We start from the raw sequence: 17,169 nt of genomic DNA, 5'->3' as shown, positions 1-17,169 counted from the left end.
TGGGACAGGGACTTTCAAACAACATTCACTATGAGGCCTCTGTCTTGATTCCGGCCTTACAACCGTACGAATCAGCCCAACACCCGTTGGCGGCCTGGCGTGCTGAGGCATCCCCTGTTTGCGTTTTAGCAGAAAGCAATCATTAACCATATGTCCCACCTTATGACAATAGAAACAGTGACGCACATCTTTTGGGCGTGCTGGATGTACTGCTGGTCGACTAGGACTAAAAGTTAGCAACTCTGTGTCCCTGCTCTCCGTACGAGCCGAAAACACGCTCTTATGCGTCAACACAAACTTGTCTGCCAATACAGACGCTTCCGACAGTGAGGATACTTTCTGTTCGTTCAGATAAACTACAATGCGTTCGGGTAAGCAATTTTTAAACTCTTCTAACAAGATTAACTCCCGTAGAGAGTTAAAATCAGTTACCTTACTAGCACTGTGCCATTTGTCAAACAGATTTCCTTTGTCTCTAGCAAACTCCACATAAGTCTGAGTAGGATACTTTTTATGAGACCTAAATCTCTGTCGATATGCCTCAGGAACAAGCTCATAGGCACGAAGAACAGTAGCTTTGACCACGTCATAATTCAAGCTGTCTTCAGGAGGTAGCGCTGACAGAACCTCTTGGGCTTTACCTGTTAATTTACACTGAAGTAATAGGCACCATACCTCTTCGGGCCATTTCAATGCTACCGCTATACGTTCAAAAACACTGAAATAGGAATCAACCTCTGACTCCCTGAACACAGGTACCAAGGTGATCTGCCTACTAATATCAAAAGTAGCAGACGACACAGCTGGTGAGGATGGCTCACTAGCAGGCATAGTATGAGCAGAGACTAACCTCGCTGTTTCTGCCTCCAGTTCCATTTTACGCATCTCCAGTTCTTGATCAAGCCTACGCGTCTCCAGTTCTGCCTCTAGCTTACGCATTTCCAGCTTGTCTTGCCTGATCTGTGCCCGCTCTTCCGCCTCCATTTGGAGCCGTGTCGAGCGGACATCCATCCTGGCATCACTGTCAGACAGTGGGGAGAGTGGGTCAAAACGGGGCAATGTGGCTGGAGCCTTAGCCTCATCCTCAGACACCGACGGGCTTATAGGAGCAGCAACCACATCCCCTACAGGAGCAGCAGGGTCAGGCGGCGGTAATTCAAGCACTCGCTCGTTCAATAATATCTCTAACACTGCTTTCCTAACTTCTGCTTTCACTAAAACTCTTGATATGGGTACAGAAAAGTGGTCAGCCAAAGCCATCCATTCTACGGCAATTCTCAAAAACCTCCCACGTAGGGTTTTCCAAAAATGCATCCAACTCAAAAGTAGCCATCCTAAACTAACACGAGCCGACGAATACTGAACACAAAAAAAACAGGTAGCACAGTTGCCAAGCTCAACACTGAACCAGACACTAACTAATTTGCATGAGTATCAATGAGAATGATCCCGGGACCACTCACACCCAAAGCGAGAATCACACCCCTAGACCAAATCCCAGGCGAGCCCCCACATTATGTTACGAACCCCGTGGCTTTAAACGTCTAGGGTGGATGGACAAGAGACCCGTAACATAATTCATGCAAATTAGAATCGTGACATGGAACAGTGAGAACAAAAACTACACGACCACCATAAACTACCGTCAAACATAAAAGGTTTATTTTTGAACACACGGTAAAGGTTTGGGAAAAAGGGCTGAGCAGGACCCAAGAAATGAAACAATAGTGTAAAACACCCCTAAACTGATCTTGCCTGCCTCAAGAACCGCTAAGCTACTGCTAATCATACAAAAATTACAGTGGGTGGTCCGCTCAGGTCTAACTAGTGTTTTTAGACAGTTTTCTTCCTACGGGTAATGTAGGCCCAAGGGCAAATTGCTTAAATTCCCCTTTTCCCAGAAACACACAACAAAGTTACCAAACAGAGTAACCAGCAAATGAGTGAGTACACAAAACACAGGACACCACAGTATCCATACTCACATACGGAAATAGTCTCTAACAACAAACACAACTGACCGGCTTTTAAACAATGGGATGTGTGATTGAAAAACCAGAAACAGGTGGTGCAATGCAGAGGAATGTCCACTGATTGGTCCACCTCAGCAATCAGCAGACACCCCAACGACCACCAATCAGGAACATACAGGACACCTGTGATTAGGGCAGAAGGAGAGGAAAAGACACAGGATACCTGTATCCGTAACATGAGCTTATCAAGGTGTCAAGCTCATTGAGGAGCTCTCCAAGGGCACCTGGTGGGCGATAGATGAAAACAATGTTATGCTTGAGTTGACAAGTGACAGTGACAGTGACAGCATGGAATTCAAATGAGGAGATGGACAGGTGAGAGAGGGAAATAAGAGAAAATCTCCACTTAGGAGAAATGAGTAGCCCTGTGCCACCACCACAACGACCAGATGCTCTCAGGCTATGAGAGAAAACATAGTCAGATGAAGAGAGAGCAGCTGGAGTAGCAGTGTTCTCTGGGGTGATCCATGTCTCCGTCAGGGACAAAAAGGAACTGAAGGGCTGAGATGAACTCTGCGTTTTTGACTGCAGACCTGCAGTTCCAAACGCAGTCCAGCAGATGTCCATATCAGGAGTAATAAATTGTCTTTAGTTCACGGATGAAACTTCTCTCCTTGTTCCCTTTGTTCTTGTTTCTCTCTCTCCCCACGCCTTGCTGTCCACAACAGAACAGGACAGTCTTGGGGTTAGAGGTCAGAGTTCAGTCTTTGTCCTTGTTTCTCTCTCTCCCCACGCCTTGCTGTCCACAGAACAGGACAGTCTTGGGGTTAGAGGTCAGAGTTCAGTCTTTGTCCTAGTTTCTCTCTCTCCCCACGCCTTGCTGTCCACAACAGAACAGGACAGTCTTGGGGTTAGAGGTCAGAGTTCAGTCTTTGTCCTTGTTTCTCTCTCTCCCCACGCCTTGCTGTCCACAGAATAGGACAGTCTTGGGGTTAGAGGTCAGAGTTCAGTCTTTGTCCTAGTTTCTCTCTCTCCCCACGCCTTGCTGTCCACAGAACAGGACAGTCTTGGGGTTAAAGGTCAGAGTTCAGTCTTTGTCCTAGTTTCTCTCTCTCCCCATGCCTTGCTGTCCACAGAACAGGACAGTCTTGGGGTTAAAGGTCAGAGTTCAGTCTTTGTCCTAGTTTCTCTCTCTCCCCACGCCTTACTGTCCACAGAACAGGACAGTCTTGGGGTTAGAGGTCAGAGATCAGTCTTTGTTCTTGTTTCTCTCTCTCCCCACGCCTTGCTGTCCACAGAACAGGACAGTCTTGGGGTTAGAGGTCAGAGATCAGTCTTTGTCCTAGTTTCTCTCTCTCCCCACGCCTTGCTGTCCACAGAACAGGACAGTCTTGGGGTTAGAGGTCAGAGATCAGTCTTTGTCCTAGTTTCTCTCTCTCCCCACGCCTTGCTGTCCACAGAACAGGACAGTCTTGGGGTTAGAGGTCAGGGTTCAGTCTTACGGACTCCAGCGGTACAGGACAGTCTTGGGGCCGGTGTCAGGGTCAGAGGTCAGGGGTTAGAGGCAGGTCCTTGCTCCCCCCACCACTAGTACAGGACAGTTTTGGAGCCAGACTGACGCTCTCAGGTATCTCTGGCCTGCTGAGGGATTATAGGTCAGGTTCAGGGGTCAGAGGCAGGTCCTTGCTCCCTCCACCACTAGTACAAGATAGTCTTGGAGCCAGACTGAAGCTCTCAGGTATTTCTGGCCTGCTGAATCGTCTCCTGAACTCATCTGTAGTAAAGTAATACATGAGAGGGTCCAGTCCTGAGTTGAGACTGGCGAGACACAGGGTGACAGGATGGCATCGCAGCACCATCTCTCTGACCCCACAGCTCCCCAGGGCATCGGCCTTCGCCAGGAAGTCTAGCGGCATGGTGACATGGTATGGGGAGAAGCAGAGCAGGAACACCCCGGCACAGCTCAACACCATCCTCAACGCCCTCCTCTTCTCCCCCTGGTCCTTAACCCCTTCCCCCGCCCCCTCCCCCATGTGGACTCGCAGGCTGCCGGCTGACAGACAGGCGCAGGTCAGAACTAGGACCAGAGGGAGGATGAAGCCAACCAGCTCCGCCACCACCATCAGAGCCCAGCCGGCCGCAGGGCTGACTTCACGCATGGGGAGCTCCGCAAAACACACTGCCGCCGGGATGGAGGTAGGGCCAGGGGTAGGGGTGGGGGAAGAGGTGGGGGCTGGGGCTGGGGCATATGAGCTAGGATTGGAGGCATAGGGGTTAGGGGTAAGGTCATATGGGGCAGTGTCAGTGTAGAGGTCAGGGGTCAGGGTGTAGGGGTTAGGTGTGGTGGGGTCAGAGCTGGCGTTTCGGAGCAGAGGGAAGGGCAGACAACCAAGACAGACCAGCAGCCAGCCGGCAGCACACACACATCCGTCCCCTCGTCGTCTGTTGGAATGGTACCTCAGCGGGTGGATGATGAGCTCACAGCGCCGCACACTCACACACACCAGGAAGAAGATAGATGCGTACATGTTGACGTATTTCAAGTAGAAACACAATATGCAGAGAGGCCGGCCGAATGGCCAGGTATGGTTCAGATAGTAGTAGATACGGAGAGGTAGGGAGAGGACCTGGAGGAGACAGAACATACAGGGAGTTATACAGAGAGGTAGGGAGAGGACCTGGAGGAGACAGAACATACAGGGAGTTATACAGAGAGGTAGAGAGAGGACCTGGAGGAGACAGAACATACAGGGAGTTATACAGAGAGGTAGAGAGAGGACCTGGAGGAGACAGAACATACAGGGAGTTATACAGAGAGGTAGGGAGAGGACCTGGAGGAGACAGAACATACAGGGAGTTATACAGAGAGGTAGAGAGAGGACCTGGAGGAGACAGAACATACAGGGAGTTATACAGAGAGGTAGAGAGAGGACCTGGAGGAGACAGAACATACAGGGAGTTATACAGAGAGGTAGGGAGAGGACCTGGAGGAGACAGAACATACAGGGAGTTATACAGAGAGGTAGGGAGAGGACCTGGAGGAGGCAGAACATACAGGGAGTTATACAGAGAGGTAGGGAGAGGACCTGGAGGAGACAGAACATACAGGTAGTTATACAGAGAGGTAGGGAGAGGACCTGGAGGAGACAGAACATACAGGTAGTTATACAGAGAGGTAGGGAGAGGACCTGGAGGAGACAGAACATACAGGGAGTTATACAGAGAGGTAGGGAGAGGACCTGGAGGAGACAGAACATACAGGGAGTTATACAGAGAGGTAGAGAGAGGACCTGGAGGAGACAGAACATACAGGGAGTTATACAGAGAGGTGGAGAGAGGACCTGGAGGAGACAGAACATACAGGGAGTTATACAGAGAGGTAGGGAGAGGACCTGGAGGAGACAGAACATACAGGGAGTTATACAGAGAGGTAGGGAGAGGACCTGGAGGAGACAGAACATACAGGGAGTTATACAGAGAGGTAGGGAGAGGACCTGGAGGAGACAGAACATACAGGGAGTTATACAGAGAGGTAGGGAGAGGACCTGGAGGAGACAGAACATACAGGGAGTTATACAGAGAGGTAGAGAGAGGACCTGGAGGAGACAGAACATACAGGGAGTTATACAGAGAGGTAGGGAGAGGACCTGGAGGAGACAGAACATACAGGGAGTTATACAGAGAGGTAGGGAGAGGACCTGGAGGAGGCAGAACATACAGGGAGTTATACAGAGAGGTAGGGAGAGGACCTGGAGGAGACAGAACATACAGGGAGTTATACAGAGAGGTAGGGAGAGGACCTGGAGGAGACAGAACATACAGGGAGTTATACAGAGAGGTAGAGAGAGGACCTGGAGGAGACAGAACATACAGGGAGTTATACAGAGAGGTAGGGAGAGGACCTGGAGGAGACAGAACATACAGGGAGTTATACAGAGAGGTAGGGAGAGGACCTGGAGGAGACAGAACATACAGGGAGTTATACAGAGAGGTAGGGAGAGGACCTGGAGGAGACAGAACATACAGGGAGTTATACAGAGAGGTAGGGAGAGGACCTGGAGGAGACAGAACATACAGGGAGTTATACAGAGAGGTAGGGAGAGGACCTGGAGGAGACAGAACATACAGGGAGTTATACAGAGAGGTAGAGAGAGGACCTGGAGGAGACAGAACATACAGGGAGTTATACAGAGAGGTAGGGAGAGGACCTGGAGGAGACAGAACATACAGGGAGTTATACAGAGAGGTAGGGAGAGGACCTGGAGGAGACAGAACATACAGGGAGTTATACAGAGAGGTAGGGAGAGGACCTGGAGGAGACAGAACATACAGGGAGTTATACAGAGAGGTAGGGAGAGGACCTGGAGGAGACAGAACATACAGGGAGTTATACAGAGAGGTAGGGAGAGGACCTGGAGGAGACAGAACATACAGGGAGTTATACAGAGAGGTAGGGAGAGGACCTGGAGGAGACAGAACATACAGGGAGTTATACAGAGAGGTAGGGAGAGGACCTGGAGGAGACAGAACATACAGGGAGTTATACAGAGAGGTGGAGAGAGGACCTGGAGGAGACAGAACATACAGGGAGTTATACAGAGAGGTAGGGAGAGGGCCTGGAGGAGACAGAACATACAGGGAGTTATACAGAGAGGTAGGGAGAGGACCTGGAGGAGACAGAACATACAGGGAGTTATACAGAGAGGTAGGGAGAGGACCTGGAGGAGACAGAACATACAGGGAGTTATACAGAGAGGTAGGGAGAGGACCTGGAGGAGACAGAACATACAGGGAGTTATACAGAGAGGTAGGGAGAGGACCTGGAGGAGACAGAACATACAGGGAGTTATATCAGGGTCAGAGGTTAGAGATCAGTAGAACATAGTATAGTAGTGTAGTATACCTGGAGGAGACAGAACATACAGGTAGTTATATATATATATATACAGTCGTGGTCAAAAGTTTTGAGAATGACACAAGTATTGGTCTTCACAAAGTTCGCTGCTTCAGTGTTATGAGATATTTTTGTCAGATGTTATCAAATCAAATCAAATCAAATTTTATTGGTCACATGCGCCGAATACAACAGGTGCAGACATTACAGTGAAATGCTTACTTACAGCCCTTAACCAACAGTGCATTTATTTTTAACAAAAAAAGTAAAAATAAAACAACAACAAAAAAAGTGTTGAGAAAAAAAGAGCAGAAGTAAAATAAAATAACAGTAGGGAGGCTATATATACTGGGGGGTACCGGTGCAGAGTCAATGTGCGGGGGCACCGGCTAGTTGAGATAGTTGAAGTAATATGTACATGTGGGTAGAGTTAAAGTGACTATGCATAAATAATTAACAGAGTAGCAGCAGCGTAAAAAGGATGGGGTGGGGGGGCAGTGCAAATAGTCCGGGTAGCCATGATTAGCTGTTCAGGAGTCTTATGGCTTGGGGGTAGAAGCTGTTGAGAAGTCCTTTGGACCTAGACTTGGCACTCCGGTACCGCTTGCCGTGCGGTAGCAGGGAGAACAGTCTATGACTAGGGTGGCTGGAGTCTTTGACAATTTTGAGGGCCTTCCTCTGACACCGCCTGGTATAGAGGTCCTGGATGGCAGGAAGCTTGGCCCCAGTGATGTACTGGGCCGTACGCACTACCCTCTGTAGTGCCTTGCGGTCAGAGGCCAAGCAGTTGCCATACCAGGAGGTGATGCAACCAGTCAGGATGCTCTCGATGGTGCAGCTGTAGAATTTTTTGAGGATCTGAGGACCCATGCCAAATCTTTTCAGTCTCCTGAGGGGGAATAGGCTTTGTCGTGCCCTCTTCACGACTGTCTTGGTGTGTTTGGACCATGATAGTTCGTTGGTGATGTGGACACCAAGGAACTTGAAGCTCTCAACCTGTTCCACTACAACCCCGTCGATGAGAATGGGGGCGTGCTCAGTCCTCTTTTTTTTCCTGTAGTCCACAATCATCTCCTTTGTCTTGGTCACGTTGAGGGAGAGGTTGTTGTCCTGGCACCACACGGCCAGGTCTCTGACCTCCTCCCTATAGGCTGTCTCATCGTTGTCGGTGATCAGGCCTACCACTGTTGTGTCGTCGGCAAACTTAATGATGGTGTTGGAGTCGTGCCTGGCCATGCAGTCATGGGTGAACAGAGAGTACAGGAGGGGACTGAGCACGCACCCCTGAGGGGCCCCCGTGTTGAGGATCAGTGTGGCAGATGTGTTGTTACCTACCCTTACCACCTGGGGGCGGCCCGTCAGGAAGTCCAGGATCCAGTTGCAGAGGGAGGTGTTTAGTCCCAGGATCCTTAGCTTAGTGATGAGCTTAGAGGGCACTATGGTGTTGAATGCTGAGCTGTAGTCAATGAATAGCATTCTCACGTAGGTGTTCCTCTTGTCCAGGTGGGAAAGGGCAGTGTGGAGTGCAATAGAGATTGCATCATCTGTGGATCTGTTGGGGCGGTATGCAAATTGGAGTGGGTCTAGGGTTTCTCGGATAATGCTGTTGATGTGAGCCATGACCAGCCTTTCAAAGCACTTCATGGCTACAGACGTCAGTGCTACGGGTCGGTAGTCATTTAGGCAGGTTATCTTAGAGTCCATGGGCACGGGGACTATGGTGGTCTGCTTGAAACATGTTGGTATTGCAGACTCAGTCAGGGACATGTTGAAAATGTCAGTGAAGACACTTGCCAGTTGGTCAGCACATGCTCGGAGTACACGTCCTGGTAATCCGTCTGGCCCTGCGGCCTTGTGAATGTTGACCTGCTTAAAAGTCTTACTCACATCGGCTACGAAGAACGTGATCACGTAGTCATCCGGAACAGCTGGTGCTCTCATGCATGCTTCAGTGTTGCTTACCTCGAAGCGAGCATAGAAGTGGTTTAGCTCGTCTGGTAGGCTTGTGTCACTGGGCAGCTCGCGGCTGTGCTAATTTTGTAGTCTGTAATAGTTTTCAAGCCCTGCCACATCTGACGAGCGTCAGAGCCAGTGTAGTACGATTCAATCTTAGCCCTGTATTGACTCTTTGCCTGTTTGATGGTTCGTCGGAGGGCATAGCGGGATTTCTTATAAGCGTCCGGGTTAGAGTCCCGTTCCTTGAAAGCGGCAGCTCTACCCTTTAGCTCAGTGCGGATGTTTCCTGTAATCCATGGCTTCTGGTTGGGGTATGTACGTACGGTCACTGTGGGGACGACATCATCGATGCACTTATTGATGAAGCCAGTGACTGATGTGGTGTACTCCTCAATGCTGTCTGAAGAATCCCGGAACATGTTCCAGTCTGTGCTAGCAAAACAGTCCTGTAGCTTAGCATCTGCGTCATCTGACCACTTTTTTTATTAACCAAGTCACTGGTGCTTCCTGCTTTAGTTTTTGCTTATAAGCAGGAATCAGGAGGATAGAGTTATGGTCAGATTTGCCAAATGGAGGGCGAGGGAGAGCTTTGTATGCGTCTCTGTGTGTGGAGTAAAGGTGGTCTAGAGTTTTTTTTCCTCTGGTTGCACATTTAACATGCTGGTAGAAATTAGGTAGAACGGATTTAAGTTTCCCTGCATTAAAGTCCCCGGCCACTAGGAGCGCTGCATCTGGATGAGCGTTTTCCTGTTGATTTATGGCCTTGTACAACTCATTCAGTGCAATCTTAATGCCAGCATTGGTTTGTGGTGGTAAATAGACAGCTATGAAAAATATAGATGAAAACTCTCTTGGTAAATAGTGTGGTCTACAGCTTATCATAAGATACTCTACCTCAGGCGAGCAACACCTCGAGACTTCCTTAGTATTTGATTTTGTGCACCAGCTGTTGTTTACAAATATACACAGACCGCCACCCCTTGTCTTACCGGAGTCAGCCGTTCTATCCTGCCGATGTAGCGTATAGCCCGCTAGCTGTATGTTATCATTGTCGTCGTTCAGCCACGACTCGTTGAAACATAGGATATTACAGTTTTTAATGTCCCGTTGGTAGGATAACCGTAATCTTAGGTCATCCAATTTGTTATCCAATGATTGAAGAATGGCTAATAGGATTGATGGAAGAGGCAGTTTACTCGCTCGCCGTCGGATCCTTACAAGGCACCCCGATCTACGTCCACGATATCTCCGTCTCTTCCTCACGCGAATGACGGGGATTTGGGCCTTGTCAGGTGTCTGTATGATATCCTTCGCGGCCGCCTCGTTGAAGAAAATATCTTCATCCAATACGAGGTGAGTAATCGCTGTCCTGATATCCAGAAGCTCTTTTTGGTTATAAGAGACGATGGCAGAAACATTATGTACAAAATAAATTACAAATAACGCGGAAACACACACATAATAGTACAAATGGTTAGAGGGCTGTAAAACGTCAGCCATCTTCTCCGGCGCTGTATAATTACAAGCATTCCATAAGTGTCAAAGGCTTTTATTGACAATTACATTAAGTTTATGCAAAGAGTCAATATTTGCAGTGTTGACCCTTCTTTTTCAAGACTTCTGCAATCCGCCCTGGCATGCTGTCAATTAACCTCTGGGCCACATCCTGACTGATGACAGCCCATTCTTGCATAATCAATGCTTGGAGTTTGTCAGAATTTGTGAGGTTTTGTTTGTCCACCCGCCTCTTGAGGATCGACTACAAGTTCTCAATGGATTAAGGTCTGGGGAGTTTCCTGGCCATGGACCCAAAATGTCGATGTTTTGTTCCCCGAGCCACTTAGTTATCACTTTTGCCTTATGGCAAGGTGCTCCATCATGCTGGAAAAGGCATTGGTCGTCACCAAACTGTTCTTGGATGGTTGGGAGAAGTTGCTCTCGGAGGATGTGTTGGTACCATTCTTTATTCATGGCTGTGTGCTTAGGCAAAATTGTGAGTGAGCCCACTCCCTTGGCTGAAGCAACCCCACACATAAATGGTCTCAAGATGCTTTACTGTTGGCATGACACAGGACTGATGGCATCCGGTGTTTTCCAGATGCCCCAAACAATCTGAAAGGGGATTCATCAGAGAAAATGACTTTACCCCAGTCCTCAGCAGTCCAATCCCTGTACCTTTTGCAGAATATCAGTCTGTCCCTGATGTTTTTCCTGGAGAGAAGTGGCTTCTTTGCTGACCTTCTTGACACCAGGCCATCCTCCAAAAGACTTTGCCTCACTGTGCGTGCAGATGCACTCACACCTGCCTGCTGCCATTCCTGAGCAAGCTCTGCACTGGTGGTGCCCCGATCCCGCAGCTGAATCAACTTTAGGAGACGGTCCTGGCGCTTGCTGGACTTTCTTGGGCGCCCTGAAGCCCAACAACAATTGAACCTCTCTCCTTGAAGTTCTTGATGATCCAATAAATGGTTGATTTAGGTGCAATCTTACTAGCAGCAATATCCTTGCCTGTGAAGCCCTTTTTGTGCAAAGCAATGATGACGACACGTGTTTCCTTGCAGGTAACCATGGTTAACAGAGGAATAACAATGATTTCAAGCACCACCCTGCTTTTAAAGCTTCCGGGGGGGGGGGGGGGGGGGGTAATACAGAAGATAGCCCTATTTGGTAAAAGACCAAGTCCAGCTCAAATAAGCAAAGAGAAACGACAGTCCATCATTACTTTAAGACATGAAGGTCAGTCAATACAGAATATTTCAAGAACTTTGAAAGTTTCTTCAAGTGCAGTCGCAAAAACCATTAAGCACTATGATGAAACTAGCTCTCATGAGGACTGCCACAGGAATGGAAGATCCAGAGTTACCTCTGCTGCAGAGGATAAGTTCATTAGAGTTACCAGCCTCAGAAATTGCAGCCCAAATAAATGCTTCACAGAGATCAAGTAACAGACACATCTCAACATGAACTGTTCAGAGGGGACTGTGTGAATCAGGCCTTCATGGTCATATTGCTGCAAAGAAACCACTACTAAAGGACACCAATCTCAAATATAAAATAATATAAAATCCAGAAAATCACATTGTATGATTTTTAAGTAATTAATTTGCATTTTATTGCATGACATAAGTATTTGATACATCCGAAAAGCAGAACTTAATATTTGGTACAGAAACCTTTGTTTGCAATTACAGAGATCATACGTTTCCTGTAGGTCTTGACCAGGTTTGCACACACTGCAGCAGGGATTTTGGCCCACTCCTCCATACAGACCTTCTCCAGATCCTTCAGGTTTCGGGGCTGTCGCTGGGCAATACAGACTTTCAGCTCCCTCCAAAGATTTTCTATTGGGTTCAGGTCTGGAGACTGGCTAGAAAAGCCAGAAAAGCATCCCCAAAGAATGATGTTTCCACCTCCATGCTTCACGGTTGGGATGGTGTTCTTGGGGTTGTACTCATCCTTCTTCTTCCTCCAAACACGGCGAATGGAGTTCAGACCAAAAAGCTCTATTTTTGTCTCATCAGACCACATGACCTTCTCCCAATCCTCCTCTGGATCATCCAGATGGTCATTGGCAAACTTCAGACGGGCCTGGACATGCGCTGGCTTGAGCAGGGGGACCTTGCGTGCGCTGCAGGATTTTAATCCATGACGGCTTAGTGTGTTACTAATGGTTTTCTTTGAGACTGTGGTCCCAGTTCTCTTCAGGTCATTGACCAGGTCCTGCCGTGTAGTTCTGGGCTGATCCCTCACCTTCCTCATGATCATTGATGCCCCAGGAGGTGAGATCTTGCATGGAGCCCCAGACCGAGGGTGATTGACCGTCATCTTGAACTTCTTCCATTTTCTAATAATTGCGCCAACAGTTGTTGCCTTCTCACCAAGCTGCTTGCCTATTGTCCTGTAGCCCATCCCAGCCTTGTGCAGGTCTACAATTTTATCCCTGATGTCCTTACACAGCTCTCTGGTCTTGGCCATTGTGGAGAGGTTGGAGTCTGTTTGATTGAGTGTGTGGACAGGTGTCTTTTATACAGGTAACGAGTTCAAACAGGTGCAGTTCATACAGGTAATGAGTGGAGAACAGGAGGGCTTCTTAAAGAAAAACGAACAGGTCTGTGAGAGCCGGAATTCTTACTGGTTGGTAGGTGATCAAATACTTATGTCATGCAATAAAATGCAAATTAATTACTTAAAAATCATACAATGTGATTTTCTGGATTTTTGTTTTAGATTCCGTCTCTCACAGTTGAAGTGTACCTATGATAAAAATTACAGACCTCTACATGCTTTGTAAGTAGGAAAACCTGCAAAATCGGCAGTGTATCAAATACTTGTTCTCCCCACTGTATATATATATATATATATATATATATATATATATACAGTGAGGGAAAAAAGTATTTGATCCCCTGCTGATTTTGTATGTTTGCCCACTGACAAAGAAATGATCAGTCTATAATTTTAATGGTAGGTTTATTTGAACAGTGAGAGACAGAATAACAACAAAAAAATCCAGAAAAACGCATGTCAAAAATGTTATAAATTGATTTGCATTTTAATGAGGGAAATAAGAATTTGACCCCCTCTCAATCAGAAAGATTTCTGGCTCCCAGGTGACTTTTATACAGGTAACGAGCTGAGATTAGGAGCACACTCTTAAAGGGAGTGCTCCTAATCTCAGTTTGTTACCTGTATAAAAGACACCTGTCCACAGAAGCAATCAGTCAATCAGATTCCAAACTCTCCACCATGGCCAAGACCAAAGAGCTCTCCAAGGATGTCAGGAACAAGATTGTAGACCTACACAAGGCTGGAATGGGCTACAAGACCATCGCCAAGCAGCTTGGTGAGAAGGTGACAACAGTTGGTGCAATTATTCGCAAATGGAAGAAACACAAAACAACTGTCAATCTTCCTCGGCCTGGGGCTCCATGCAAGATCTCACCTCGTGGAGTTGCAATGATCATGAGAATGGTGAGGAATCAGCCCAGAACTACACGGGAGGATCTTGTCAATGATCTCAAGGCAGCTGGGACCATAGTCACCAAGAAAACAATTGGTAACACACTACGCCATGAAGGACTGAAATCCTGCAGCGCCCGCAAGGTCCTCCTGCTCAAGAAAGCACATATACAGGGCCGTCTGAAGTTTGCCAATGAACATCTGAATGATTCAGAGGAGAACTGGGTGAAAGTGTTGTGGTCAGATGAGACCAAAATCGAGCTCTTTGGCATCAACTCAACTCGCCGTGTTTGGAGGAGGAGGAATGCTGCCTATGACCCCAAGAACACCATCCCCACCGACAAACATGGAGGTGGAAACATTATGCTTTGGGGGTGTTTTTCTGCTAAGGGGACAGGACAACTTCACCGCATCAAAGGGACGATGGACGGGGCCATGTACCGTCAAATCTTGGGTGAGAACCTCCTTCCCTCAGCAAGGGCATTGAAAATGGGTCGTGGATGGGTATTCCAGAATGACAATGACCCAAAACACACGGCCAAGGCAACAAAGGAGTGGCTCAAGAAGAAGCATATTAAGGTCCTGGAGTGGCCTAGCCAGTCTCCAGACCTTAATCCCATAGAAAATCTGTGGAGGGAGCTGAAGGTTCGAGTTGCCAAACGTCAGCCTCGAAACCTTAATGACTTGGAGAAGATCTGCAAAGAGGAGTGGGACAAAATCTCTCCTGAGATGTGTGCAAACCTGGTGGCCAACTACAAGAAACGTCTGACCTCTGTGATTGCCAACAAGGGTTTTGCCACCAAGTACTAAGTCATGTTTTGCAGAGGGGTCAAATACTTATTTCCCTCATTAAAATGCAAATCAATTCATAACATTTTTGACATGCGTTTTTCTGGATTTTGTTGTTGTTATTCTGTCTCTCACTGTTCAAATAAACCTACCATTAAAATTATAGACTGATAATTTCTTTGTCAGTGGGTAAACGTACAAAATCAGCAGGGGATCAAATACTTTTTTCCCTCACTGTATATATATAATGTATATATTCTATAGTTACCTGCAAGAGATCAGCTACAGCCAGGTTCATCATAAACACCACTCCTCTCTTGGTCTCCCTGACATATGCCTGGAACACCCAGAGAGCCAGGACATTACCCAGAAGGCCCGGGGCCAGGATGACGCTGTAGACAACCGCATAAACGTGATGTTGGTAGCTCCGCAGGTCCTCAATGCTACTACCACAGCTTTCATTGGAGAGGCTCATCTTAACCCTGCCCACCGGGCTCAGCCACTGGTCAGGACGTGTGTCAGTCACCTGGCTGGCCAATGGTGAGGCTCGTTCAGAGCAGAGGATGTCTCAGTGTGGTCAGGCTTCTGAGTGCAGGTCTATTTATTTGTCCAGGAGTGTTCAGGTCTGTGCGTCCATTCAAGTCTACCCAGGTGCGTCCAGACTGCTGTTCATGGCTGTATATAATCTGACCATCTCAGATCATCCTGAGCAGCATGTGTGACTGCCCTCTTCTCTAAGTCCCAGTCTCAGGATTAGGGCTCCTGAAAGACAGACAGTAAAGTAAAGGTAGTCAGTAGTTGTCTGCGTCCCTGGCAGGTAACTAACTAGTGCAGAGAAACACAATATTATATAGAAATGTTTTCAGAGGAAAATTTCAGAATAGAATGCAGGCGCTATGAGACACCCTCACCCAGCCACGCTCCACCCTCACCCAGCCACGCTCCACCCTCACCCAGCCACGCTCCAACCTCACCCAGCCACGCTCCACCATCACCCAGCCACGCTCCACCATCACCCAGCCACGCTCCACCCTCACAACAAGTACAGTAGGACAGTGTTTGTCCCCAGCCTCACAACAAGTTCAGTAGGACAGTGTTTGTCCCCAGCCTCACAACAAGTACAGTAGGACAGTGTTTGTCCCCAGCCTCACAACAAGTACAGTAGGACAGTGTTTGTCCCCAGCCTCACAACAAGTACAGTAGGACAGTGTTTGTCCCCAACCTCACAACAAGTTCAGTAAGACAGTGTTTGTCCCCAACCTCACAACAAGTACAGTAGGACAGTGTTTGTCCCCAACCTCACAACAAGTTCAGTAGGACAGTGTTTGTCCCCAACCTCACAACAAGTACAGTAGGACAGTGTTTGTCCCCAGCCTCACAACAAGTACAGTAGGACAGTGTTTGTCCCCAACCTCACAACAAGTACAGTAGGACAGTGTTTGTCCCCAACCTCACAACAAGTACAGTAGGACAGTGTTTGTCCCCAGCCTCACAACAAGTACAGTAGGACAGTGTTTGTGTTGTTTATGTTGTTTTTGATCTGTCTGTTTTGATCTGTCTGTTTTGCATCTTGTTATCCTGTCAAAGGTAAAAACAGGTGACTTCCTGGAACTAGCATGCACGCACACTCACGCACTCACACACGGCAGCTGCAGTCAAATGTTCCACCCCATAGGGTAGTTGTCTGTGCTGCAACAAATAATGTGTTGACTGTGGAAGGTGTGTAGTAAGGTGTGAAACTGCAGTGATTAGCTAAATACATACTAGAATATAATGATTATATAAATAATAATAGTAATAATAAATGCCTTGTTCTGAAAGGACCCCTACAAATCAGCTGGGCTAGACAATCTGGACCCTTTCTTTCTAAAATTAGCCACCGAAATTGTCGCAACCCCTATTACTAGCCTGTTCAACCTCTCTTTCGTAACGTCTGAGATCCCCAGAGATTGGAAAGCTGCCGCGGTCATCCCCCTCTTCAAAGGGGGTGACACTCTAGATCCAAACTGTTACAGACCTATATCCATCCTGCCCTGCCTTTCGAAAGTAGTTAACAAACAGATCACCGACCATTTCGAATCCCACCGTACCTTCTCCGCTATGCAATCCGGTTTCCGAGCTGGTCATGGGTGCACCTCAGCCACGCTCAAGGTCCTAAACGATATTATAACCGTGATCGATAAAAGACAGTACTGCACAGCCGTCTTCATCGACCTGGCCAAGGCTTTCGACTCTGTCAACCACCGCATTCTTATTGGCAGACTAAATAGCCTTGGTTTCTCAAATGACTGCCTCGCCTGGTTCACCAACTACTTCTCAGATAGAGTTCAATGTGTCAAATCGGAGGGCCTGTTGTCTGGACCTCTGGCAGTCTCTATGGGGGTGCCACAGGGTTCAATTATCGGGCCGACTCTATTCTCTGTGTATATCAATGATGTCGCTCTTGCTGCTGGTGACGCTCGGATCCACCTCTATGCGGACGACACCATTTTGTATACATCTGACCCTTCATTGGACACTGTGTTAACAAACCTCCAAACGAGCTTCAACGCCATACAACACTCCTTCCGTAGCCTCCAACTGCTCTTAAACACTAGT

General features: G+C 47.8%; 1 protein-coding gene across 1 annotated transcript; it reads right to left on the bottom strand.

Moving 5' to 3' along the window:
- Positions 1-3,622: 3,622 nt before the first annotated feature.
- Positions 3,623-15,046, bottom strand: LOC311119958 (putative G-protein coupled receptor 174; the record flags this gene model as incomplete). The annotated part of the gene is made up of 2 exons (XM_084194600.1): positions 3,623-4,600; positions 14,840-15,046. 2 exons carry the CDS (start codon positions 15,044-15,046, stop codon positions 3,623-3,625), a joined length of 1,185 nt encoding a protein of 394 aa, XP_084050726.1.
- Between the last annotated feature and the right edge of the window lie 2,123 nt (positions 15,047-17,169).

Source organism: Coregonus lavaretus (genome assembly GCF_964263955.1).
Source record: "Coregonus lavaretus genome assembly, contig: HAP1_SCAFFOLD_128, whole genome shotgun sequence".
Lineage (NCBI taxonomy): Eukaryota > Metazoa > Chordata > Actinopteri > Salmoniformes > Salmonidae > Coregonus > Coregonus lavaretus.
This window is presented reverse-complemented; position numbering and strand designations above follow the sequence as displayed.